The sequence below is a fragment of the Dipodomys spectabilis genome, unplaced genomic scaffold (assembly GCF_019054845.1).
Source record: "Dipodomys spectabilis isolate Male_0828 unplaced genomic scaffold, ASM1905484v1 ptg000019l, whole genome shotgun sequence".
NCBI classification, from domain to species: Eukaryota; Metazoa; Chordata; class Mammalia; order Rodentia; family Heteromyidae; genus Dipodomys; species Dipodomys spectabilis.
Genome location: NW_024870696.1, coordinates 8,993,497 through 9,021,219, shown reverse-complemented (window position 1 = coordinate 9,021,219; position 27,723 = coordinate 8,993,497). Strand labels below are relative to the sequence as shown.

Sequence of the window (27,723 nt, the reverse complement as noted above, 5' to 3'; positions counted from 1 at the left end):
TGATATTCTCTGCTGTCTTTACATGGTGAGGTTTTTCTTATTTTAACAGTAGCTGAATGTAAAGCTCTAATTTTGACTATTGTTTTCATACTCCAGATCTCACCAAAGTATTTGCACAATAATCCATCAGCACATCTCTGCTCTAGTGCCAGGGTTTTGCTGTCCCAGAGGGATAGCACAAGGGAAACATTTTATTCATCTTTGTCTTTACCCTCAAGTTTATCAAGCTTCTATAATTACTGATTGAAAATTACATTACATGAACATATCATGAAGAGAAGAATAGAGAGTGGAAGAATTTAGTAAAAGAAATTGAATGTATATCCTACAAATTTTAACAAAAGTGAGGGAAGGGGTGGGTAAGGAAGGGGTAACATTGATCAAGATGCATTGCATTCATAAACTTTTGTTGAATGGAAACTCCTTGCAACTACCGAAAGATAATATTTTTAATGTAATACATATTTTTCATTGAAATATAAAGAAATTTGCTGTTTTACTTCAGTGACCTATCATTTCCTGGCAAACTATTAATTGTGTATATAGGAAAAATGATTTACTGGGGGCAAGATTACTGGGCAAGGGTTTAAGGTGCATAATTAGTAGCTGATCATTTCAGAGGGGTGCACAGCCTGGTACAGTGTAGAACTCCTTAAGAAAGGGAAGTTTGAAGTTTTCTTGTTCTCTAAATTTATTCAATGAACTTTTTCTCATTCAGGAGAAAAGTCATGGGTAGGGATTTTCAACATAATATTCATGAAAAGAAAAAATAGTTCTTCTCTGACTCATTAGCCAGATTCTTCAAAGAGTTTTATTTATTTTTTTTAATGCCTGCAAATCCTTTTTGTGGAACTCTGTTTTTTCTTTCCTTTTTCTTTTTTTTTTAGTTTGACCATATGGATCAGGACAAGAATGCATTCACCATAAAAGACAAACAAAAGTAAGCAAATGGAATAAAAAGGAGAACCAATAAATACACTTTGTCATATTCTATTTCTTGTTTTTATAGTGCACAAAGACAGGCCATGAAAGAACTATCAGCGTTTCAACCAGGGTGACTCTGACATTAAACAGAATGCATTGTTACCTGTTATGCATTGTTATGATGACATGCCGTCCCTTTCCTCTTATTTAAAAAAATGTTTTCTCTAGGGTTGGGAGCATAACTTAAGTGGTAGAATATCAGCCAAGCAAGCATGAAGTCCTGAGTTCAAATCCCAGTACAAACCCCCCAGAAAGGTAAGGAGTATTTTCATGTGCTTATTCATACTCTATTTTCCTTCTATAAACATTTCCTTTTAATGAGGCACATTAACTTCTATTGTATACCTGGTGTTGATCTTTTATCGTTACTTAAAGTGTATAGCTCTCACTTAATTTTACCAATTTTACTATCCACTGTTGACTCAATGGATTTTGACAAATGTCAGGTGACATATATTTTACATTACAGCATCTACAAAACAGTTCATTCCTCTGAAAACAGCCTACTTACCTCTAGAACTTTCTTGCCATTACTCCCTGCTCACTTTGATCCTTGAAAATCACTGACCATTTTCCCGTCACTATGGTTTTTCTTATAAAGTTCAAAGCTTCCAATATCTAGCCTTTAGAGATTGTGGTCCTTTACCTGGGACTAGGTATTCAAGGTCCCTCTGTGTCTTTTCCTGCCTCAGTACTCATTCCTTCTATTGTTTAAAACAAAAAAAGTCTCACTATGTGGATTAAACAGGCTCCTGGTGGAGGGCATACTAATTGCTCACAAGTTTTGGTCATTATGAATCAAAATGTCATAACTATTCATGTGGAGATTGCAGGTTTTGTATAGATAAATTTAGGTAGCTACTAAGAAGTCTGAATATTATTATGTATGGTAAGAGTGTTTTTAGTTTTAAAATTGTATCCTAAAGTAAATTGTACTACAATGCAATCTCAGCAGCAAAGAATGAGGGTTGTGGCCAGAGTACATCCTCACTAGCACTAGTTGTTGTCTTGATAACAGATGTCAAACAGTAGGTTTCTCATTGTTTCAACTTGAATTGTTACAAGGAGTTATGTGTTGAACTTCTATGCTTACTTGTGATCTATGCCTTCATTTTGTTGGTGGTGGGTAGGACTGGGGTTTGAACTCTGAGTCTGGTGCCTGCTAGGCTGGCATGATAGTTCTGAGCCATGCTTCTACCATGATCTTTGTGTGGCAGTGTCTGTTCAGATTTTTGGCCCATTTTTAGTTTTTGTTGTTGTTTCTTTTTTTTACTGTGAAAATACTGTACAGAGGGGTTACAATGACATGGGCAAGATAATGAGTACATTTCTTATCAAGCATTGTTGTTGTTTCTTACTGTCATAGATCCATTGATGTTGTTTTGTTTTGCTTTGAGACTAGGAGATCTAACTAGGGTATTTATTATATAGACTAGGGGATAGTTCTATCACTGAGCTAAATCTCCAGTCCTCTTATTGTTGAATTTTAATAGTTCTTTACATATTTTGAATACAAGTTCATTATCAGTTAGGAAATTTTCTAAGACTCTCCCAGTGTGTGGCTTACATTTTCATTCTCCTAATAGTATCTTTTACAGAAGAAAGGAGTTTTGTTTGGCTGGGTACATGAGCGCATGCCTTCCCTTGGGAAGCTGAAGCAGAAGAAACAAAGTGGTTGAAGCCAGTCTGGGATACATAATGAAACTCTTTATCAAAATTTCTTCTTTTTCTTTTTAATTTAATGGCAAAACAGCAGTTTTTTCAATAGGTTTGGCACAGTGCTTTATTAATGCCAAAACTAAGGTCACCAAGATTTTCTGTTTGTCATCCTCTAGGAATTTTTGCTTTGTACATTTAGATCTGTGATCCACTTGGAGTCAGCTTTTCTGAAGGATATAAGGTTTATATTTAGATTTATTTATCCCCTCATATGTCTGAGAATATGGGTATTGTTGGAAATATATTAAGGTGCATTTTATGGCTCCAAATATGTATTTTTTCTCACAAGTGCCCCATTCAAGTTTGAAAAGAAGGTGAGTTCTGTTACTGTAGGAAATATTACTACAGATGCCACCAGTGGGCTCATGGTGCTGATCAGTTTTCATAATCTATTTTCTGCTCAATTTCAATTGTGGATGGATGGGTACTAAAGCCTCAAAAATATTACTATGTTCACACATTTCTCCTTATTTTTCTATCAGTTTTTGCCTCATATTTTGTTATTAAGTATATGTACATTTACTTCAACCACATGGCTTCGTAGTTCAGCTTTATCACCTGGGCTGTGATCAGCAGTTTATAGTTTATTTGCATTAGTTATTTGTCAGATGAGATACCCTGCTTTTTGACGAGGGCATAGACTCAGCCTATTATTCTATCTCTGCTAACTGAGGTTGGGATCACAGGCCTCTGCCACACATTTAGATACTTTTGCTATGTTTTGCCAAGGCTTACCTCAAAGCATCCACTCACCTTCATAGCTGGGATTACTGGCATGAGCCACTGTACCTTTCTCCCATATTAAGAATTATTATTTCTTCAGGAACAGATCCCTCTGTTTTTGTGTAGTATTCTTCTTTATCTCTGATGATGTTTTTCTTTGTTCTGAACCTGACTTTTTCTGAAATTAATATAGCTACCCCACCTTTCTTTAAATTGGCTTTAGCATGTAATGCTGCTAAACTGGGAATTTTAAACACACAACACCCCCAGGAATTTGGTTTCCGCTCCACTACTCCCTGCTTCCCTCAGTCCCTGAAAACCACTCTCACTATGTTTTTTTTAAGGCTAGCACTTTACCACTTGAACCCCACCTCAAGATTTATTTATGAATAAATAAATAATACTCCACATGATTTATTTGTTTTTGTTTTTGTTTTTTAAGTCCTGTCGTGGGGCCTGAACTCTGGGCCTGGGCACTGTACCTCAGCTCTTTAAGGCTAGCGCTCTACCACTTGAGCCACAGCGCCACTTCTGGCTTTTTTTTCCTTTTGCTTATGTGGTGCTGGGGAATCAAACCCAGGGCCTCATGCATGCAAGGCAAGGGCTCTACCACTAGCCACATGATTTATTTGAAGGAAGAAAATGATACAGAGAGAGTTCAAACACTTCCTGGAGTTATGGAGTTATGGTAATAAAGAAAAGAACAAGAGAACTTAATAGAAAGCAAAACTCTCATTACCATGCTTCCTTCTGCCAGCTGATTGTCACTTCAGAATGTTATTGCCTTAAACTTAACAATTTCAAAATGAATTTCATATTTCAAAGCATCCTTCATATTTTGGTCTCATTTTTATATCAACTTACAAGATCTCTTTCAAACATCATTATACCTTCCATACTCTAAAACAAGCTCACTGTCCCAAAGTGGTTACAAGCCCTTAGCAGCATCTCGGGAAGAAAAGAAGGTGATCTAATATTTATACTTCCTACTTCTGATCTGGAAGAAACTCTAAAAATTTCTAATTTCATTCTTTCATTTTCTTTTTAGTGGTAGTGGAGTTTGAAACCATGCCCCTTTTAGCTCATTTTCATTTTTCATATTGTCTTCTATGTATGCACAGGCCAGACTGGAAACCACACATGGAGCTAGGATGATTCCAGCTATTGAGTAGGCTATGGTCTCATGTTCATACCTGGGGTTAGCCTGGAATTTGGTTCATTCCCCTGTTCTCTAGCTAGGAGTGAAGCCTTGAGCTGCCAGTGCTAAGCTCCTAATCTCACAATACATTGTATTTCTGGTCCATTATATTTCCCCCCTAGTATCAGGGCTTGAGCTTAGGGGCCTCAGGCTGTGTTGGCTTTCTTGCTCCCTACCACTTGAGCCATGATTTTAGCCACACATTTTGTTGGTTAATTAGAGATAGAAACCTCGTCCTGGTACCCATCTAATCCATTATTTGTGATCAGTACCTGAATTCAGCAGTTTCATTGTTTAAAATTGGCAATAATTAGCTGCATATTGGCGGTTCATGCCTACAATCCTAGCTGCTCAGGAGGCAGAGATCTGAGGACAGCAGTTCAAAGGCAGCCTGGGAAGGAAAGTATGTGAGACTCTTACCTCCAATTAGAAACCAAAAGGCAGGACATGGAGCTGTGGCTGAAATGGTAGAGTGTTAGCCTTAAACACAAAGCCCAGGGAACCCTGAGTTCCAGCCCCAGGAGGAGCACCGAAAAGAAACAGGCAATGATTTTCGATAGTTCCAGCACTGGGAAGTTCTTCTGTTGAGATTGCATTTACCAACCATTTTTACACTGATTGTATAGAATCCAAAGTGAGGTAATTCCCATTCTATCTAATAATGTTTTCCAAACACTAAAATTCTTGCTGAGTTTGAAGGTATGTATGGATAGTTTCATGTTTATTTTTTTCCATTTTGCCTCTTCATCATTCCTTCACATACTTCCTGAATCAAACCCATTCTTTTTCTTTTTTTTTTCTTTTTCTTTTTGGTACTGGGGTTTTTGGTACTCAAATCCTCACACATGTATTCTACCCCTTGATCTAGGCCTCTGGTCCTTTCATATTCAATGTGTTTTTTGTTGTTTTATTTATTGCCCAGTCCAAATAGAGTTTCATGCTTTTGCCTCCTGGGCAGCCTAATCATCCTACAACCACCTCTTAAATAAGGTTGATTGCCAGCATGGACCATCATGCCTGTACAATCAGATTATTTTACAGTATTGTGTCTAGAACTGGGCCTAGAACACCTAAGTTAATTTCATTCAGTACTTTGAGAAGTAAAAAAAAAAATATAACTAGTTCTATTGATACAAATTGACAATTAGAGATACTTCATAAAAATGTAGAAAGACTAGACTGAGAGTATAGCTTGGTATAAAGTCCTGGATTTATCTTCAGCACTGAAGATAATTAAGGAAACATTACATAGAACACAGCCAAGTTCCACATTATCTTCAACATATTTATATTTAGTCTATTTCTCCCTTTACATTCTTGAATAGTTTCTGATAATTTTATATGAAACTCTTGCTAAGTGATGTTTCCTTCTCAGTAATTTTATTTTTCTAGAATAAAAATTGACACATTAAAGAACCTACCTTTATTTCATAACAGAAGTGTTTTTTTGTTAATTTGACTTAAAAGTGACCCTATGTCATAAAATCATATTAAAATCTCTTTTTCCTACATTACTTGGTATTAACTCATTTAATATATCATATTATTTCCCATTAAACTGGCTATGAGCTTATTTTAGAGATATGAACTGCTATTTGAGACTCCAATATATTTCTGGATAATGTTCTCCAATCAAGTCTTCATTAAATAAATGCACCAGAGCAATGCATACAAAGTGAAAAACAGCACATCATCCTTTCTGGAATTCAAACCATTTTATAAAAATTACTTGCGCCGGGCACCGGTGGCTCATGCCTGTAATCATAGCTACTCAGGAGGCTGAGATCTGAGGATCATGGTTCAAAGCCAGCCTGGGCAGGAAAGTCCATGAGACTCATATCTCCAATAAACCACCAGAAAACTGGAAGTGGCGCTGTAGCTCAAGTGGTAGAGCGCTAGCCTTGAATTGAAGAGTGCAGGGACAGCACTCAGGCCCAGAGTTCAAGCCCCACGACTGACAAAAAAAAAAAAAAATTAAAAATTACCCACTATCTGTTATATTTTCTTTGAAAGATAAAATGTTAAAGATTTGAAAGATACAGAATTGAGGAATGAAGTAATTAGGATAATCGCACTCATAGCTTTTGAAAATATAAACTATATTTATGAAGGTAAATCACTTCAGGAAAATATAATAATATAACTTAAATGATTTTTAAAATATATTGGCCTAAAATTGTGAAATCTGAATAAAGAGCTATATTCTGGTGGGAAAATTGAGCTCAAGAATTTTAAAACTGGTTATAGATAGTTAATAATGTTTCAATTAACTCTTTATAACAAAAAAGGTATGTCTTTGTTATCTCTTTTATGTAGTAGTAAATTTTCTAAGGTAGATGTATATTTTACATAATAAAGTATATGGATTGTTAGACAAAATCACTATTTGTAAACTGTAGATAGAATAGAGCGGGGGTGGGGGGGCGTATTTCTGTTGGTCCAGGCTGCTGATGCATGCTCTGGCTTGCTAGTGTGGACTATAGGTTAGTCATCAACATCACAATGCCCACTTCAATGGTAAGCCATGTTCAGCCTATTCCCATAGGGAATCCACAAATATTAGAATACTAAGGATGTAGAAGAAGGGAAGCCACAGTGTGGAGTAGGTATGTTAAGAACTATTTAAGATAGGATTTCTGAATTAAAGGTAGGGCTATGTTTCTTTTCTGTAGGAAAGAAGCAGTAGATTGTATAATATTAAATGGATGGTCTGGGTACGCCAATGGCATGAAGGTTTTTCATAAGTATTATGGAATATTTGCTCTGTTGTGTTGCTCTTGTGCTGCTATTGTGTGTGTGTGTGTGCATGTGTGTGTGTTTCTCTAGTAAGTAACCAACTAGTAAGTAAGCTAGATAGTAATCCAGCTACTATTATATATCTACACTCATGTCATGTTCATTTCAACACGAAAGGGAAACTTCCATTTCAAAAATGAGGCTTCTGAATCTGGGAAGAGAAATACTAGTCTGAGATAGGCCTAGTGGATAATTTTGCCAGGCAGCAAAGCTAGGCAACGTCCTAGCTCGCTGCCCCACTCCCATCACTGACATATATGAGAAGTGCAAAAGGGCAAGGTTGGACCATCTCCTAGGTATCAACACACCTCCTGCTGAGGGTAGTATACAAAGATAAGTATCCTCAACCTCTGGAACCAAGGCTCCTCCCAGATACTTTCCACAAATTATTTGATGTTGGTAGGCAATATCTACTTCCACTAATCTATACAAGATGAAGACAAGAGTACAGACTTTTATTGGTGTCAGTGAGAGCAGGCTTTGAAAAAGAAACCCAACCATGGGAAAAAGTAATCAACCTCAGCTGTGAGACACAGGACTTTAGGTCTGAACATTGCCCTAGATTTGATGATAACACTTACAGTATTCACTTCTAGCAATGAACACAGATGCGGAGATTTTTGCTGTTATCTCTGCTTTTATTTTGAAGGAGAAATACCTCAGGAAACACTGTGCTGTTTAGGCAGTACTACAATGGGTGACTAGAGATGTCTTTTGGCAGCTGGCTGGGAGACAGTGATTCAAAGCTCTTAGATCAATTTCTGGTTGTTAATCTACCTGTCTTTGCTAACTTTGTGAATCACCCTGCAGGAAGGACCCAGAAGGCTAAAGGTAAAAGGCAGCTCTACATCAGCCACATACAGTCTTCAAATAAGTGTCAGCATTTCACAAGGACCCTCTCAACTCTTTTTTATTTTTTAGTGCTGATAGGTGTCATCTCTAAAGCAATACAAGGAGTTGTCATGTGAGAAAACCAAATGGATGAATTGAGGAGTGCTGGCAACCCAAAAGCCTATTTGTTTTCCATTAGACAATAGAAAATATTGCCTGTCAGGTTTGAAGGTGATATAAACTATTTCCAAGTTGGGAAAGCAGAGGAACCAATGGTGTCAGGGTGGTTTCTGCTTCCAAATGCTTCTCCAGGTGACTTTCTGGTTGGAAGTCGACTGGAGACGTGTAAAGAGCTGGAAAGAACTCATGTGTTCTTGCTGGTGGGACACTTGGAGGATGATACCTGACTCACTGAATAATGAAAGACAACTATGAGCAGGATCTGCCAACAACAAGGAAAGCCACACCAAGTCAGGAAGCAGGTAATTGACAGAGAGGCAATCGAGCATGCGAGGGCATTAGGATAGATTTAGATGTTTTGAATGTGTAAGTCTGGAGTAGAAATGCATGGCACAGGGGAAGTGGATGATGGTAGTTCTGGATTACTAAGAGGATCCAGGTCATATAAATTAAACGATAAACAAGGCTAGAGATGTCTAGAGACAATAAAGAAAGTAGAGAACATAATAACATATAAGTAGAAAATATAAGTAGAACATAATGTCTTGGCTGGTTTCTAGAAGTGGCTTAAAACAAACAAGCAAAACTCCTGTTTTAACGCTTTGTAATAACTATGCTGTGATTTCCTAATTCTTTTTTCAGCATGAAACTGCGTTTTGAATAGAAAAGCCAGTTAAGTTACAACTCTAATTTCTTGAGAATTTAAAAAAGAGCAAAATCAAAACAGAACTTAACAATGGCATTTCTTTGGGAAATTGAAATAAATCTACCTATGGAGTCTTTCTACTTTGGTCTAAAGATACTTAAGAGAAAAATTTTAAGGTATTCACTGTTTGTAGTTATAGAAATTCATAAAGGAAAATACATCCTATTTTTAAAAAGAGTGAACAGATATTTTTTGAAATATATATCTTAAAACAGCCTAGGCTAGTCTCAAACTCTTGATACTCTTCTCTTCACCTCTCAACACTGAGATTGCAAATATGAGCCATTATGCCTGGCTAGACATGCTATCTCATACTCAACAACATTTTAATAGCTCCACAAAGTTTTCTGGTATTAATTTTTAATACCTAGAAGTTATACCAAGGAATATAGTTTGACATTATCAGGAACAAAATATCAATTGCTAAAAATAGGGTCAATTTTACACCATTAGAAGCATGAACTCTTTTCAATTTGAAATCACATAAAACTGGTATGTGAAAGTCAACAACAGGTCATTAATAGATTTTCAGAAGGAAAAATAAACCATGGAAGTTATTTTCTCCCCCCCCCCCCCCGCCCCACCCACAGTACCAGGGCTTGAACCCAGGGCTCTACACTGACTCGGCTTTCTTCCTCATGAATGACTCTCTACCACTTGAATCACATCTTCAGCTCTTTGTTGTTTTTGATAGTTAATATGGATGTAGTTTCATGGACTTTTTTTCTTGGGCTGGCTTTAAATTAAAGTCCTCTAAGCATCAGCCACCTAGAATTATACCAGCATCTGGTTAAGCAATAATAATACTTTGACTCTTACTTTCACTTAAAAGCTCAAAAATGTGAACAACGGCATAAACTTTGCTTGTCATCATCTTCAAGTGTTTATAGCAGCCTCGAGTTCCTAAAATGTCACTTGAGTTAGAGAAGGGATTGCATGACGGAAAATGCACAATATTTCAGATGGAACATTGTTTTATGAAAATCCGGTCATCTTCCTTCCTTAAAAGTGACAGTCTTTCCTGACATAATTCACCCAGACCCTGTGGAACATGTCTTTCCAAAGGCACCTTCACCTATCAAAGCCAAAGCCATAGGTCTGTGAGAACATGGCATACTCACCACAGGTCTGTGTACATCCCAGAATGCTCTCTCTTGGCTATCGAGGATCTTCCTTTCAATTTTGTCCCTCTTCTTGTCCACTCTGTCAACATCGTAACAATGAAGAGTAAGCAGTGTTAAGTATAATGCCTTTCTGGACAGAAGGCCATAACTTGAACAAATCTTCCAAAAGACTCACAAGGACTCACTTTGCTTGGGCTTCTGCTTGCATAAAAATGAACTCCCACTTCCGGGCAAAGGCTCTCTGCAGCCTGGCCAAGCTCTCCTGGAAAACATCCCACAGGTAAGGACATGCTGGTGCTCATGTCCACTACTCCCTTTTAGCTTATTTATATTTGCATTTGGGAGGCAAACAGATCAAGATTTTCTAAAGTACTGAGAAAAATCTGGCTCTCAAGAAGTCACACTCCTTGAATTCAGCTAGTATTCATTTGTTAATAGTCTTGAAACAGAAAAAATGAAATAACTATGTAAAGCAATAACAAATATAACTGACTTTAGAGAATGCAATTACATATCCAGTATGTGTATGAAATTACCTTGAATAAGAAAAGTACTCAACATTCATGCACTGGATTTTTCTCTCTCTGCTTTATGACAGGAAAACAATCTATTCTAACCACTGATCCATTCTATTTACTTAGTTCATGACAGTCAATATAAACCCTTGGCATCCTGGTCTGCACTTCCCCACACTGCTTTGAATCCAGTAAATCACAATGGAACAACCATTTAAGAAGATTAGAGTTCGTGAGATTAATGTCATCTGCTGGCAATCACCAACCTGAAGGTTTTTGAAAACACCCTTTTACAGTGTGAGTGGGCTTTAATTCTCACAGTTCCGGTATCACCACTAGAGTGTTTATCTGAAATTCTTACAGTGAAGTCAACTTTAAAGAATAAAAACGCACTTCCCCTTTGTGCATTGAGCTGGCTTATTTAGAACTTCACTGCTTTCAATGTTCATGAAGACAGGATGGAAGCTATGAGGAAGTATATGGTCACTGTACTACATGGAAATCTCACACTGAAGATCCAGGAATATAGAAAAGTAACAGGGTACTTAGAATTGAACTTAGGCTGCACTTCTGTCCATTTCTTTTTATTTCTGTACCTTTCTTTGCTGGAAAGGACTTGGTACTTACAGCTTCATAATCTGCTAGTTCCAATCTTGCCTTGTTTTGCATTGTCCTCTTGCAGAGATAAACAGCTGAAAGAAAAAGAAGTCAATCATTTCTTTTTTGCTTATTAAAACGGAAGCAACACACATACACAGATATACATGTATACTTATGTGTAAATATATACATACACATGCATGTATAATGTACACAACATATGCATATAGGTATATACATACATATACATGTATGCATAGATGCATGTATATGTCTGTGTATATAATTTCATAGCACTATATATCAAGCTAATTTGTCACTCTTATCCCAAGCTGCAATTTTAGATTGTCATCTTTTTCTAGATAAAATGTAACCATTACAAAAGTAAAAACATAGTAGCATTTATGATGTGGAAATTAGACATGCACAGAAATTTCTAACCCTAACTTTATTTCTATTAAGTGCCTGCAAAATTTTAGCATCTCCAACTAATAAGGGTGAAAACTGACCTTCCAATGAAGTATCAAATGAACTTAAAAGTCTAGGAATACAGACAAAATCAATTTGTAAAAGAAAATTATTTGGCCGGATGCCAGTGGCTCACTCCTGTAATCCTAGCTACTGAAGAGGCTGAGATCTGAGGATCACAGTTCAAAGCCAGCCCAGTCAGGAAAAGTCTGTGAGCCTCTTATCTCCAATAAACCACCAGAAAAGTGGAAGTGCTACTGTGGCTCAAGTGGTAGAGTTCTCGCCTTGAGCTAAAGAGCTGAGAGACAGCACCTGAGCTCAGAGTTCAAGCCCCATGACCAACAAAAAAATAAGAAAGAAAGAAGAAAAGAAAGAAAATTATTTGACAGAGGGTTCATTTTTGGACTTTCAATTTCTTCTAGAATCTACAGTCAATGGTAAGGGCCTATTAAAATAACCCAAGACTTCTGAGTTTCACGTTGGTTCATTTCCAGGGATTTCTTGCCAGTCATTTCCTTTGCCACTAGTAAGAGTTTAGAATCTTTTTCCTGCCTAAAATGTGTTATCTCTCTATGCCATTTTCCTGGGGAATCCGTTGTCATGTAAAGTCAATCTTGGCAGTAGGTTTACAGGATGGTGACAGAAGGCGGAGATGGTGGTGATATCAGCATTGTTGTCAAGGAAATTTTCCCCCCATATTTCAGGATATTCTGGTGACTCTAATATAGTGTCAAGATATTCAGGACCTACTTTCTGGAATATTTTGTCATTTGTTCCCCTACATATGATACTTGAGTTTCACGAATTCAATTATGGATGTTGTATAAAACTTTTGGATGAGGTCCCTCAAATATTACCTTCTGTAAAACTACCTCTGTGGGGATGTCGTACACATTCGACCTTTGCACTAAGCTATATCCACCTTAGTTTTGGGTAAGAAAATCTAAATGCTACACAGAAAATCTCAGACCAATGCAAACACAGTTGCTATTTACTCAAAAGTCTATCTTGTAAAGTTTTGGGTATGAAGGTCAAAGTTGCCAGCAACCAATGTTAACATTACTAGAAATGCGCAGATCTTGGTATATGGTTTCAGAATACAAACATTCTGTGGCTGACTGTAGTCATTTTATTTTTCTACTAATACTAGGAATTTTCACATTTGAACTGCAAAGCCAATATTGGCATGGTGGGTTACTTTTCTAATTGGTCATGGTTTACTCTTAATCTTGAAGGAAATATAAGAAACCACTGCAAATTGGATAAAACAACTAAAGTTTTCTCACCAGTAGGCACAGTGTAATGTATACACAATAGCCCCAAGGGTGTCTCTTCATAACAGATAGACTGAGTCTTCTTAAATAATGTCTAATTAAACAATTTCAGCTTCCCTGTGGAGTTGTCTGGAATCATGTTTCAGGTGTGGCCAAGCCTTTTCATGTGCCTGTCACCTTTAAGTCTTGTTCTGCTTTAGTTTAGTTACTTCCTACTTTAGTGATTCTGATCATCCAGCCTTTGCAATAAACCAATTCCCTTTAGGAAACCTATTTGTACCTCCACTAGATAAACTAATTACAGCAGGAAAGGGGTGAGGTTTTATTCTTTTTCCATAAGGATGTTCACAAAGAAGTCTTGCATTCTTTAATATGAGTCCTATAAAAGAAATTTAAAAATTCTCTAGGGAACAAAGTGATTGAGTGGACAGACAGTGCTAGTATAAAGCACAGGGACCATGTATACAGTGAATGAAAAAGTGATTCAAACAATTCAATAGGATATTAACAGAAGGGTCTATTCAAACATCAAATCAACTCAAGTGCTATAATCCCCATCTACTAGATCTTTGGTTTTTTTGTTTTGTTTTGTTTTTAAAGGGAACGATAAAAGTCTGAGTTAATAGGCTAGAGAAGAATCTGGAACCTGTTAAGGGTGGACTATGATTGTGGGTAGAAATGCTGAAATTTCACAGTTGTAGTATATGGACAAGCACAGCCAAGACTTTTGTTCTTACCAACAGGGAGGACCTCCATTGGGCAAGGTGTAAACAAGGCAGGAAGGCTAAGTATATGTAACAGGGTTCCAGTTCCAGGAAATTTACCAACACATCAAAAGACAGAAAAATAAGAGGACTTACACATAGTCAGAAATATATTTCTTGCTAATATTTGGGGGTGATTCCCTACTTATTTAGGTGATGGAAGAGCTCAGATAGTACTATGCAGGATTGCAGCCTAAATACAAAGCTTCAACCATTTCTAACATAGCTCTTGAATGTTTTCTGTTCTGACAAAATATTGAAATTGTTAATATTAAAGCCCTTTCTAGGGTACTATTTAAAAATGGTTTCAATTATTAAGGACTTCACCTCAATTCCAAGTATAAATATATTTCTCTTCAGTGATTTTCAGGGAGACTATTTGAGATAATTTTGAACCCTTAATGGAGTAAAAGAAAAAGTGATTTAACAAGAGGCTCTGCTACTCAATGGGAAAAAAGTTTGAGGAGTGTGAAGAGCTACTCTGCATAACATAGCTGTGTGTAGCAGCAGAATCTGCAGCTTAGAATTTAGATGTAAAAATCAGTTTAGTTTCTAGATCACATCTCATTTGTATAGGAACTGAATAGAAAGTTAATGCTGGGATTAGGTTATTTCTTTAGTTCACTGTTTGATTGAAGTAATATGGTCTCATGAAAACACTGATGTCCATGATAAAATATCCAGTCATACACACAGATAAGCAATAAAACCACTCACACTGTAACATTTAATTAGGAAAGGGCAAAAATAACTGCGTGCTGGTGACACACACCTGAAGTACAGCTAACTACTCAGGAGGCTGGGATACAAGGATCAAGGTTTGAAGCCAGCCTGGGCAGGAAAAGTCCATTGAAATCTTATCTCTACTTAACCACCAAAAAGCCAGAATGGAGCTGTAGTTCAAGTGGTAGAGCACTAGCATTGAGTAAAACAGCTGTGACAGTACCCAGACCCTAAATTCAAGCCCGAGGACTGGCACCAAATAAATAAATAAGTAAATAAAAAGGAGAAGAGAATAAAGACAAAAAAAACTGTAACTAATGAAGACTATACATACAAACACTAAGTAAGTGTTTAGAAAATACCCAACTTAAAAACCAGGTAATGCAAATGAAACATACTCTCATGATGTGACTTTTTGTTTTTTACTCCTTTAATGTTTCTCACAATCTTATTTTTCATCCTTTAATAGTTCCAGGATACCAAGTTATTTCAATGTCCATTTCAAGTAACCAACTTCAAGCAAATCTCCACATTTTTTCTAAAGCTTAGGTCTTCTACCCTGGCTTGTATATAAGGCAGCTTCTGTCTTCACTGACTCTCTATCCCCTATCAAGAACTGCTAACAGGGCTGCAAAGTCTTTTGGAGCTGGAGGAAAGAAGAAATGAGAAAGAAGAGATCTTCACAAAATTTGATTCACTGAAGAGATCTTCATAATATATGATTTTTTATTTTTCTTGTTTTTATTATAATTTTATTGTAAAGATACTGTACAGAGGGGTTACAGTTACATGAGTAAGGTAATGTATACTTTGAGCATTGTTACCCCCCTCTTTTGTTTTTCCCCAGCCATCCCTTCCCTCCCCACCTCCCCCCCCCAAGTTGTAAAGATCATTTTTAACATAGTGTCTTGTACATCTCATTGATACAATGGGTCAACATGTATCCTTGTTTCAGCATTATATTATTTCCTTTCCCCTCCCCAAATTAGAAAAATGTATATACAAGATGCAGGGTACCAGAATCAAATACAGTGAAGACAGGAGTTATACTCTGGGGGAGGAACATACGAAAGAAACAAAAGAAATCACATAGTAATTATAAATGCATTTAAAGTGATATAAGTGTCTCTATCATGGGATTTATTTTACTTAGCACCATCTTATATGGTCATATGTGCATAGTCTTTTACCTTTTCTACTTGTCTGGTAAGATTATCCTAGACATATACTAGTTATTGCAAATAAGGGAAACCATGGGACCTATGTTTCTTTGGGTCTGGCTTACTTCACTTAGCATAATTTTTTTCCAAGTCTTTCCATTTCCTAACAAATGAGGTAGTGTCCTTCTTCCTGATGGAGGCATAGAATTCCAGTGTGTGTGTGTGTGTGTGTGTGTGTGTGTGTGTGTGTGTGTGTGTGCGCGCGCGCCCCACATTTTCTTGATCCATTCATCTACTGAGGGGCATCTGGGTTGGTTCCATATCTAAACTATGGAGAAATATGCTGTGATAAACATAGCTGTGCTGGTAGCTTTAGTATGGTCTTGTTTGTGATCATTTGGGTAAATGCCCAAAAGTGGGATTGCTGGGTCATAGGGGAGCTCTATATGGAGTCTTTTGAGGAACCTCCATACTGCTTTCCAAAGTGGTTGAACAAGTTTAATATTTGATTTTAATTACCAAGATAAAAGTTTATATCTGATAGGTCACTGAAATAGAAAAGTCATTTCACAGAAACCTTGCTTTTACTTTTATTGTTCATTTATTTTGTTTGCTTTTGAAATTAAAGAAAATGAACACATTTGTGTTTCAGAATGTGATGCTTTAATATATATGTGCAACAGAGGGTGGTTAAATCAATGAATTGCTCTACACATCATCTCACCATCTTCATCCTTACCATTGCTTCATGTTTTTATCATTTTCAAAATAATGATAACATTTAAGATATACTGTTAGTGATTCCAAAATATTACTGTCAGCAAGCTGTACAAAAGGTCTCTAGAATGTTCACTTCCTAAATAAACTGTGTAACCTCCAACCAGCATTTTCCTACTCCTTCATTTGGCTTAGCAACTTTCGTTCTCATTCTGTTCCTTTGAGATCAACATTTTTAGATTCTGCCTATATGTGAGATCATGTGGATGTCTGTCCTTCTATGCCTTACTTATTTCAACTACAATAATATCTTCCAGGCTTGCTGATGTTGTTGCAAATGATAAAAATTGAAAAATTGTTTAATAGTGCATGGTTCACATGCGGCACTGGTGAACACTTAAGTTGATGCTGTTGCATAGATCTGATGAATAATGATGGAACGATGATGGGGGTCAGGATTTCTCCTCAACACAATGGACTTCATTATTTTGGTTATGTGACCAGTGAAGGGATGAACTGTATAGTATGGCTTCTAAGTTCAGTTATTTGAGAAATCTCTATACTGTTTCCATAATGGCTCTACCGATGTACCAACAATGTTCCCTATTCTTCACATCTGTCGATATCTGTCTCTCAAAATTTTCATGAATGACATCCTTACAGGTGTGAATTGATACCTCATGTGGATGTGTGTGTGTGTGTGTGTGTGTGTGTGTGTGTGTGTGTGTGTGTGTATGTATACAACCTTTGTGTGTCTTTTCTTGAAAAATGTCTGTTCAGGACTTTACCTATTATTCACTGGGCTATTTAGTTTCTTGTTTGGTCTGTTAGTCATGATACTTGCATAGATTTTATATTTTTTTATTGTAAAGATTGTACAGAGGGCTTACAGTTACATGAGCAAGATAATGAGCCCATTTCCTATCTAGTATTGTTACCTCCTCTTTTGTTTTCCCCTGCATAATGTTTTTTTTTTTGAAGAATGCCTCCCTCCCTGTAATGGATGACATTTCATTGAAGTATAATTGTGGTGACTGATCAATGCTGTGACCCCTAGACTATGTACATCTAGCCTCACTCTGTGATATTATTTGTCCTGCCAACCTCCCCAATAGGATGGCTTTATCTCTTGTAGAGGGGTTAGATAATGGTTAAGAGAAACATTCACATGTACTGTATCTTGAAAAAAGTTACAGATCATAGCTACCTCCTTTTAATTCTTCCTTCCTCAGCTAGACAGTCTGATACCTTTCAAAATTCTGTTCTCTGAGTGTTCAGTGCCTGTTGTTGTTTTCTTTTCCCAAAGGTGAGTAGCTTTTGTTAAACATTCTCATTGGGTATAAGGTCGGGACAGGAACCCTTAGCCCCTTCTAGAAAAGCTAGTGAAGGGAATCATTTCCACCATCCTCACTACTGCAAATTCTGTAGTCAAACCAATGCCTTGCCCTTACTACCCTCATGCTTTCCTATATTCAGTGAACAAAGCCCTCCCTTTTTCATCTGTTCTTAGAGATCCATTCACATTTTGGGCAAGTTTCTATGTTAAAATCACATTGCACACAGCAGAAGAGCAAAGATGTTGGAGAGAGAATAAATTGTTTTGGCAAAAAAGAGAGTAAAAAGGCACTGGTGGGAAGATGGAAAGGAAAAGTCTCCTATAGCATAAACAGATAACTATCTTCATTTAAAAAGTAATTCTTCAAATAAAGGATATTTTAAATGCAAAATGTTGATAGAATTCACTTAAAGATGTAAACAGTAGTGCAATTAAAGGAATGAAAAGTCAGGGAATAAAAATTAACTCAGAGAACTTCATTTTTTAAAAATTTATGATTCAACAGCAGTTCAACCTTAAGAAAATTAAATTTTGAGGAAAACTATAGTAATGTTATAAGATTTTTATTTATATTTTGATGTATAATTAATAGTGAAGGCTGTGATATTCTTGAGTAGGAATAAGAATTAATTGTTATATGAGCTCATGAGCCTTGATAATACTTATGAAGGCAATAAAACTCTACTATGGAAGTTGAACACATGAATCGTGAAAAATCTTTAAACATTTTCTTGGTAGGCCTAGGCCTTCAAGAGAAGGAATTCATTGGGAATATGTTGGAAACAATAGCTGGAACTGTAAGTAGAAAAGAATGAGTTTCTCTCTAGGGAAAAGGAAATGAATGTCACTTCGGAATAATCCTAGCTTGAGACTATCTTGATACCTCTATTAGAAGGTGTTTACATAATGAGTCTATTTCTTTGCTAGAGCCAAGAGATATTAAATAAGAGATAGGGGAAGTTGAGGAAGAGTCATGGTGAGTTTGAGACCAGCCTGGGCAACATACAGTGATCTTGTCACAAAACAAGAAAAAATAGGAGATTTTTTTTTTCAAATCTAGGATATAATTTATATTAACAAATTAATCGTTCATCTAATATGTCATATAAGGTTCTAGACATTAATATACAGATTAAAAAACATTCAAGTCAATGATGTTAGTCTCTTAGTTCCTTGGGTCAAATGGGGAATAGACAAATAAGCAGAATGACAATGATTACTTTTAATACTTTGGTATACATTCTATAGAAAAGTGGATAACCACCATAGGTTTACATGCTAATTTTGTGTGCAGATCACTTCCATTATATATTATCTCCTTCAATACACACAGAAAGAAAGAAAACACTGATTTTATTATCTTACTAGATGTGAAAAAGACAGTTCAGAGAAGTAAGCTAGGCATGAGGGTACATGCCTGCTTCCCAGGCCAACCTGAGCTATATAGTAAAAACTTGTCTGAAAATAAAACAGAATGAACCTCACAACTTGGGGGCAGGGGAGGGAAGTAGTTGGGGGGAAGGGAGCAGGAGAAAATGAGGGAGGGGTAACACAGTTCAAAACAAGATGTATTCATTACCTTACTTATATAACGGTAACCTCTCTGTATATCACCTTTACAATTAAAAAATAACCAAAAAAAATAGCTCAGAAGGGGCAAGGCAGTCCCTGATCAAATAGTGTGCAAAGTTGCTAAAAACTCTAAAGAATCTGAGAAGGTCTTATCTTTTTTTTACTTTTGCTTGCTTCTTGCTTGCTTTCTGTGGGAAGGAGTGCCAGTTCTAGAGCTTGATCTCAGGGTCTGGGTACTGTCTTTGAGCTCATTTGCTCAGAGCTAGCATTCTAACTCTTGAGCCACAGATCCACTCTCAGGATTTTGGGTGAATAATTGGAGATAAGAATCTCATGGAGTTTCCTATACAGGCTGGTTTTGAACTAAAATCCTCATCTCAGCCTCCTGAGTAGGTAGGGCTACAGACCTGAGCCACCAGCTCCCAGCAATCATAATTTTGAGCTAGGTATTACCCTTGGAAGTTATAGTTTACAGTTCTTATTTCCCATGTTGCTGCTTTATTTAATGATCACATTAGTTAATTAAATCAAAGGATGCATCATGCACCTCATAATTATACGCTAATGGGTCTCTTAGCATATATTTTCTTCCTTCCACATACTTTGCTCCTATTCTTTATTGATGTTCATAACAATTTTATGTCCATGTAGAATATAAAATGAAATCTAAATATTGTAAATAACCTACACTATTGGATAATTTTGACAGATTTTTGACATCTTACAATTAAACCAGTAAAATCTCTCCAAAGATGCTAGGTCAAGGCTTATTTTTGAATGTTCACTTGATTATAATTTCAGACTGTAGAAGTAAATGATTAATATTATAATTCCAAATCTACAACACCATAGGACAAGAATACTCCTCACCAATGGAATTTAGAAACAGCCATCTCTGAATATAGGGTATGGCTGCTCATACCTTATATTGTTTTATTATTACTAATTTGACTATGGATAATTTGTATATTTAAAGCCAAATATTAAGCCATTTGTGCTAACAAATGTAATAAATTGTAATAATTGAGATTATTCAGCTAATATATCTTCAATGGGGACCTATTTAAAGTGCAAGACCTTGTCCTAAGCACAGTGAATATGAAGGTAACAAAGACCTACTCTCTCATTGATGTTTATGCTCCATTCTTATGTTATTGTTATTCAAGATATAAAGTCTATGAGCAAAAGCATACCATGTTTTAATTTTTGAGCTTGGCTTATCTTTTTCAGTATAATGGTCTATAGTTCTACACAGTCCCCTATAAATGGCACAATTTCATGTGATATATGGCTGAATAATACTCCTGTATATGTGTGGATGTGTGTGTGTGTGTGTGATATCTTTTTTATCCATTTTCTGTTCATTGGGCACCTAAGCTGAGTCCATAGCTTGGTTATTACTGTTTTGAGCACAAATATTTTATTGTATGTAGACTTATACTCCTCAGATACATGCCTAGTATTGATTTGGGAATGTCATGTGATAGTTCTATTTTTAATTTTAAGGAACCTTTTACTTACATCATCCACTGTTTCTCCTATATTTTCTGCTGCAATTTCAAAGTTTTCATTCTTATATTACTAGTTTTGATCCACTAAGAATTCATTTTTATACACAGAATGAAATAGGGGTCTAGTTTCAGTCTCAGTGGATTTTTGCCTGGGATGGCTTTATGCTGTGATTGTCCTGAACTCTAACTCCTAAGTAGTCAAGATTACTGGTGTAAGCCACCAGACCTGGACAAAAAAAATCTTAAAAAGAAAATCAGACAAATAAAAATATTTGGCTCTGAGATTATCCATTATGGGTTTATAATAAGGTGAAGTCATAAAACAGCATGAAATATCTGAACAACTATTATGATATTTATATTTATATAAATAAATATTATATATAATATGTAATTATACAATCTATTAAGCAAAGATCTTTGAGGAGAATTAAGTGATCTTAGTAAAGAATAAAACATCAATGTACAAGATGGAACATGAATTACACTTTGAAAATTTTCTCCCAGGCCTGGGAGAGCTACAAGGTTTTGATCATGCATTTTTGTATGTGTGTTTGCATATTTTTAAGTATGCTTTGCTAAATTAAAAAAAATTATTATGAAAATACCATAAAGAGGAGTTACAATTACATGGACAAGCTAATGAGTACATTTCTTATCAAGCATTATTGCTTCCTCCTTTGTTTCCCCTTCCTATACCTTCCCATATCCCCCCCTATGCCTTCCCCCGCCCTCCCCCCCGACCCTAGCCAAAGTTGTAAAGTTCAGTTTTCGACATAACAACTTGTACATCTCATTGTTGCAATGGGCCCACCTGTATCCCTATTTAAACGATTTGTTTTTTCCCTTTCCCTCTACAAATTATATCAACATCAAATACAGTGAAAGCAAGGGTTATACCACGGGGAGGGACATACAAAGCAACAAAAAAATCATCTTATAAATATGTTAGAAACAATCGCAAGAAAGAAAAAACATTTGAATAATTATCTTGGGTTCATTTCACCTAACATCAACTTATCTGACCTTTTCTGCTTGTCTCAGACATATACTAGTTATTGCAAATAAGGGAAACCATGGGACCTATGTTTCTTTGGGCCTGGCTTACTTCACATAATATAATTTTTTCCAAGTCTTTCCACTAGCCATAAAATGGACAAGAGTCTCATATCTAAAATATACCTGGAACTCAAAAAATTAAATCCCCCAACAACAAATTCTCAAAAAAACAACTGCCCAATAAATAAATGGGCTAAAGACTTAAAGAGAAACTTCTCTGAAGAGGAAAGAAGGATGGCCAATAGACACATGAAGAAATGCTCAACCTCTCTAGCCATAAAAGAAATGCAAATCAAAACAACATTGAGATTCCACCTCACTCCAGTTAGAATGGCTATAATCAAGAACTCTAATAACAACAGATGCTGGAGGGGATGTGGACAGAAGGGAACCTTACTGCATTGTTGGTGGGAGTATAAACTTGTTCAACCACTTTGGAAGGCAGTATGGAGATTCCTCAAAAGACTCCACATAGAGCTCCCCTATGACCCAGCAATCCCACTTTTGGGCATTTACCCCAATGTTCACAAACAAGACCACACTAAAGCTACCAGCACAACTATATTTATTGCAGCATTATTTACCATAGCTAAGATATGGAACCAACCCAGATGCCCCTCAGTAGATGAATGGATCAAGAAAATGTGGTATATATACACAATGGAATTCTATGTGTCCATCAGAAAGAATGGCATTGCCCCATTTGTTAGGAAATGGAAAGACTTTAACAAAATTATATTAAGTGAAGCAAGCCAGGCCCAAAGAAAGATAGGTCCGATGGTTTCCCTTATTTGCAATAACTAGTTATATGTCTGAGTGAAGCAGAAAAGGTCAGATAAGTTGATGTTAGGGAAATGAACCCTAAGATATGTATCCAAATGTTTTTTTTTTCTTTCATGCGATTGTTTCTAACACATTTATAAGATTATTTCTTTGTTGCATTGTATGTCCCTCCCCCACGGTATAACCCCTGCTTTCACTGTATTTGATGTTATAATTTGTGGAGGGGAAGGGAAAAAACAAATCGTTTAAATAGGGATACAGGTGGACTCATTGCAACAATGAGATATACAAGTTGTTATGTCGAAAATCGAACTTTACAACTTTGGTAGGGGGGGAGGGTTTGCAGGGGGCGGCGGGGGGGGGGGGGGGGGGAATGAGAAGGGATGGGAAGGGGAAACAAAGGAGGAGGCTACAATGCTTGATAAGAAATGTACTCATTATCTTGCCCATGTAATTGTAACCCCTCTGTACGGTATTTTCACAATAAAAAAAGAAATTAAGAAAATTAAAGAAATGAATTAGATTGAGAGACATAGATGATGATATCATTCAAGATACAGTAAACTCATAAACTGATTTATTGAATGGTAACTCCTTAGTATAACTGTTTAAAGATAATAAAAATATCCTGGCACCTCTGTAATACTAGCTACTCAGGAGACTGAGATCTGAGGATCTGAATTTGAAGGCAGTGGGGCAGGAAAGTCTGTGAGACCCTTATCTCCAACTAACTACCAAAAAGGCTAGAAGTAGAGCTATGGCTCAAGTGGTAGAGCATTAGCCTTGAGCACAAAATCTCAGGTCACCGCCCATGCCCTGAGTTCAAGCAGCAAGAGCAGTACACACACAAATAGATACTAGAAATATAATGTAAAAGATAAGAATTCTCTCTGTTGTAGGCTAGATGGATAAATGTTTCTATCTCTACAGGCTTCTCACAGATGTCTGCAAAAGTTTTCACCTATTGCCTAACACAGACAATGTCTATAAATTAGCTAAGCTACATACCACATAATGTAGAATTGAAGGCAAATGGATAATAGGACCATGATACATGCCAGGCCCACATATGGTATTAGATGGAGCCTGGGAAGTCAGTTGTTGTAGACTCAAAGCCCCAGCTGGCTTGTTAGTTGATTGATTTTTTTATCATTCCCGACATAATCACTCTGCCAGAGTACATCTGCAAATATATCTTGATCCTCTTATGCTGTGCTCATGCAGTGGTTTGAACAAAAGTATGAGAGTTAAGGTCCTGTGCCATATCACCTGCTCCATGTCACAGGTGTCATCAAGGAAATTCTCAATGTGCATGTTCACCACAGTGGCCTGAGAAGCAGATACACCAGTTGGAGACTAGGGTCTCTAGCTAGTGTCTGGTAATGTCATGCAAGACTGTGCTAGCCACTTTGGAAACAGCTTGTGGGTTATATCTGGCTTTAACACTACCCCTCTGTCTCTGCAGAGACAGTCTGCATATAACCTAAGCTAAACATGGTTCTCTCCTAGCTCACAAAATCAAAGATCTGAGAAGTCCTTGCTAGCCTTGCCCTTGGCTTCACCCTGTGAAGAACCCAGACTGAGATAAAGCACCAGAACTCAAAGAATTGCAGTGATCTGGGAGTACAGTATGCTATCACTGTTGCTTTTATCATAATAGTGAGGATCCAGCTAGTGCTTCGCAAAGAAAGCAAAAAACAACAGCAGGACATTGGGATGCCTTACAGAAACATTTTTGGCTGAATGAGAAAGTTCTTTTATAAGAATCTAATACCTTAAACTCAGGGGTGGGGGGAAAGCACAGCTTAAGTAAGTCCTATCAAACACACCTTGGTAGAACTTTGACCTAACAAAACTAGAAATAGAGTGGAGAAATACTTTTAGTATACTTAACCTGAGAAAAGTTGTTGTCATTAAAGAATAAGATACAGACATTATTCCTGAAGTACAAATTCAAGTATCTTTTTTTATGATTTAACTTCTCAGTGTCTTCTATAGAAGACAATGGCTGGTAATGGAAGCCATGGTGTTGGCTAAGCCACCTCTTAGAACTCAGCCAAATCATTGAGATGACAAAATTGGATGTTTCAGGTCTTCTCTAGCTCTGCTTTCCCTGGCTGCAGGAAGTCAGAGTTTAACACTGACATTAACAATCTAACTAGCTACATTCATAAAAGTTTTAAACCTGGCTGGTGTCCTCAGGTTGGTAGTTTTGAAATAAAAATAGTACAAATTTCCTTGCTTATTTCAAAAGTAGTTTTCATTTATATGTAAATATTTTCTTCCTTCTGTACAGTTCTTTCAGTTTTGAACTTTTGCAAACTATTTTCATTAATCGTTTTTTTCTCTGTTAGGTTTTTATTGTTGTCTTTTCATTGCTACCATTTAATTGATTATTTTTACATAAAACTAAATATATGCTACAAAATAAAAAAATTTCCTTTCTGTCAAGACAATGAAGAAACAAAATAGTCAAATTTCTTCACTATGCTGAATCCACTATGTGAGTAATCCCACAATAAGATTTTAATTGAAGAAAATATTTTAGCCAAATCACTTGACCTTAAACAAAGTGTTCAAAAAGCCTCCTTAATAAGGTTGCTCACATCCTAGCTACTCAGGAGGCTGAAATCTAAGGATCACAGTTCAAAGCCAGCCTGGATTGTAAAGTCCAATAGATTCCTATATCCAATTAACCACTAAAAAGGCTAGACAAGGAGCTGTGGCTCAAGAAGTAGAGTGATAGACTTCAGTCCAAATGCTTAGGGACAATGCCCAGGCCCTGAATTCAAGTCTTAGAACTTACTTGCACACACACACACACACACACACACACATACACGCACACACACACGCACACACATACATGCACACACACACATATATATGCACACACACACAATAGCCCTAATAAGCAACAATATTTTATATTTTTATCTAGGGCACAATAATTAGGAATTTAGAGAAACACTAAATGAAATAAACATGCTTCTTTTAGTTAATATACTACTGAAATAAATGTGTAGATCTTAAGACTTCATGAACATAAGGAGTTTTGCTTGGAAATAGATATCTTTAAGTCTTCTGTGCCCTCTTCAACTCCTCCACTACCAGGAATAAGGTCCACCTAAATCAAGACATTTCCAGCACCTTGGATCCAAAATAGCACCCCCTTCCTCTCTTGAGTTGCATTAACCAGATTACCTCTGTGCTGTCATTTGAAAAGGACTCAGTAGATCTGGGTCAACAATTCAGAAGAAAAGGAAGAACACTTGGCTTACCCAAGGAATTAGGCCTGGCAAATGTGTTAATCTAAACAGAAGAAAAAATCCATGAATCTCAAAGCTTGGCCAGCATAGTGGGCTCCTATTCTAGATAGTAAAGTGACCCACAACTACAATTACATCCTTCAATTTTGGTGTGGGGAATTGCAAACCTGAAGGTTACAATTATGACTTGGAGTATAGGAACTGAAATTATGTTTTTATTTTGTATTGTGATTATAAAGGCCATATACAGAGGGGTTACATAAGTTACATAAGTCAGGTAATGAGTACCTATCTTTTTGGACAATATTACCTGTTTCCTCGCTCTCTCTCCCAGTTTTTTTTCCTAGTTTTAAAATTAGTTGGATTTAAACTCAGGGCTTCAGGAATATTAGCAGTGTAGTCTTATATGAGACCCTCACGTTCACCCCTTTTAATTTTAGTCATTTTTCAATTAGTGTTTAGCTTTTGTGCCCATAAACGGTCTGGATCACACCTCACTTTCCTCTTATTTATACTTCCCAGTTTCCATATACCTCCATGACAGGTGCCTGCCACCATGCCCAGCTTTTATTGGTTGAGATGATGTCTTGGGGACTTTCTTCCACCACACTAAGCTTGAAATAGCTACATAATAGGATGTACAGAGGTCTCTAATTCAGACTTTATTAAGAACTTTGTCATGAAGGTCAGCAATTTGCCAATTCTCTCTGCAATGGAAAATTGCAGAGAATTTCCAGGGGATTATCTTTATCACTGTTCTTTTTTTTTTTTTTAATTTAATTTAATTTTATTTGTGAACATACTGTACAGAGGAGTTACAGTTACATGGGCAGGATAATGCGTACATTTCTTACCAAGCATTGCAGCCTCCTCCTTTGTTTACCCTTCACATCCCTTCCCAGCCTCCCCCCTCCTCCCCTAATCCCAATCCTTCTCCTTCCCCCGCCCCGCCCCCCCCACACCAAGTAAAGCTCATTTTGGACATGACAACTTGTACTTCTCATTGTTGCAACAGGTCCACCTGTATCCTTAAACAACTGGTTTTTCCCCATCTCCTCCACAAGTTATACTGACATCAAATATAGTGAAAGCAGGGGTTATACTGTGGGGGAGGGACATACAAAGCAACAAAGAGATAATCTTATAAATGTGTTAGAAACACATGCATGAAAGAAAAAAACATTAAAATACACATCTAAGGGTTCATTTTCCTGACATCACATTATCTGACCTTTTCCGCTTGACTCATACATATACTAGATATTACAAATAAGGGAAACAATGGGACCTATGTTTCTTTGGGCCTGGCTTACTTCACTTAATATAATTTTTTCCAAGTTTTTCCATTTCCTAACAAATGGGGCAATGTCATTCTTTCTGATGGAGGCATAGAATTCCATTGTGTATATATACCACATTTTCTTGATCCATTCATCTACTGAGGGGCATCTGGGTTGGTTCCATATCTTAGCTATGGTAAATAATGCTGCATTTATTACTGTTCTTTAGTGTTCTAATTTAACCAACATTTTAGGAGACTGATGTTCATGACTTATAATTGTGTCATCATTATTGATTTCATTGGATAAAACTTTTTTGATGAATCTCATATGCAGCATTCTAACAATTTTATAAATGAGCAGTTATACATCACAGTTTACCTACTTCCAATGAGTAGAATTTATTGAGATTTTAGACCCTTTTGTCCTTA

At 36.6% G+C, this 27,723-nt stretch overlaps 1 protein-coding gene across 5 annotated transcripts in view; it reads right to left on the bottom strand.

Annotated features, from left to right (window-relative positions):
• The window catches only part of Rgs7 (regulator of G protein signaling 7), a 413,863-nt gene that overhangs the window by 39,592 nt on the left and 346,548 nt on the right, over positions 1-27,723 (bottom strand). For all 5 annotated transcript variants that reach the window (XM_042674394.1, XM_042674397.1, XM_042674396.1 and 2 more), the window contains 3 exons: positions 11,404-11,468; positions 10,447-10,523; positions 10,259-10,340 (listed from right to left, as the gene is read on the bottom strand). In XM_042674394.1, coding sequence (XP_042530328.1) covers positions 10,259-10,340; positions 10,447-10,523; positions 11,404-11,468 — 224 coding nt within the window. The remainder of the gene's footprint in view (positions 1-10,258; positions 10,341-10,446; positions 10,524-11,403; positions 11,469-27,723) is intronic.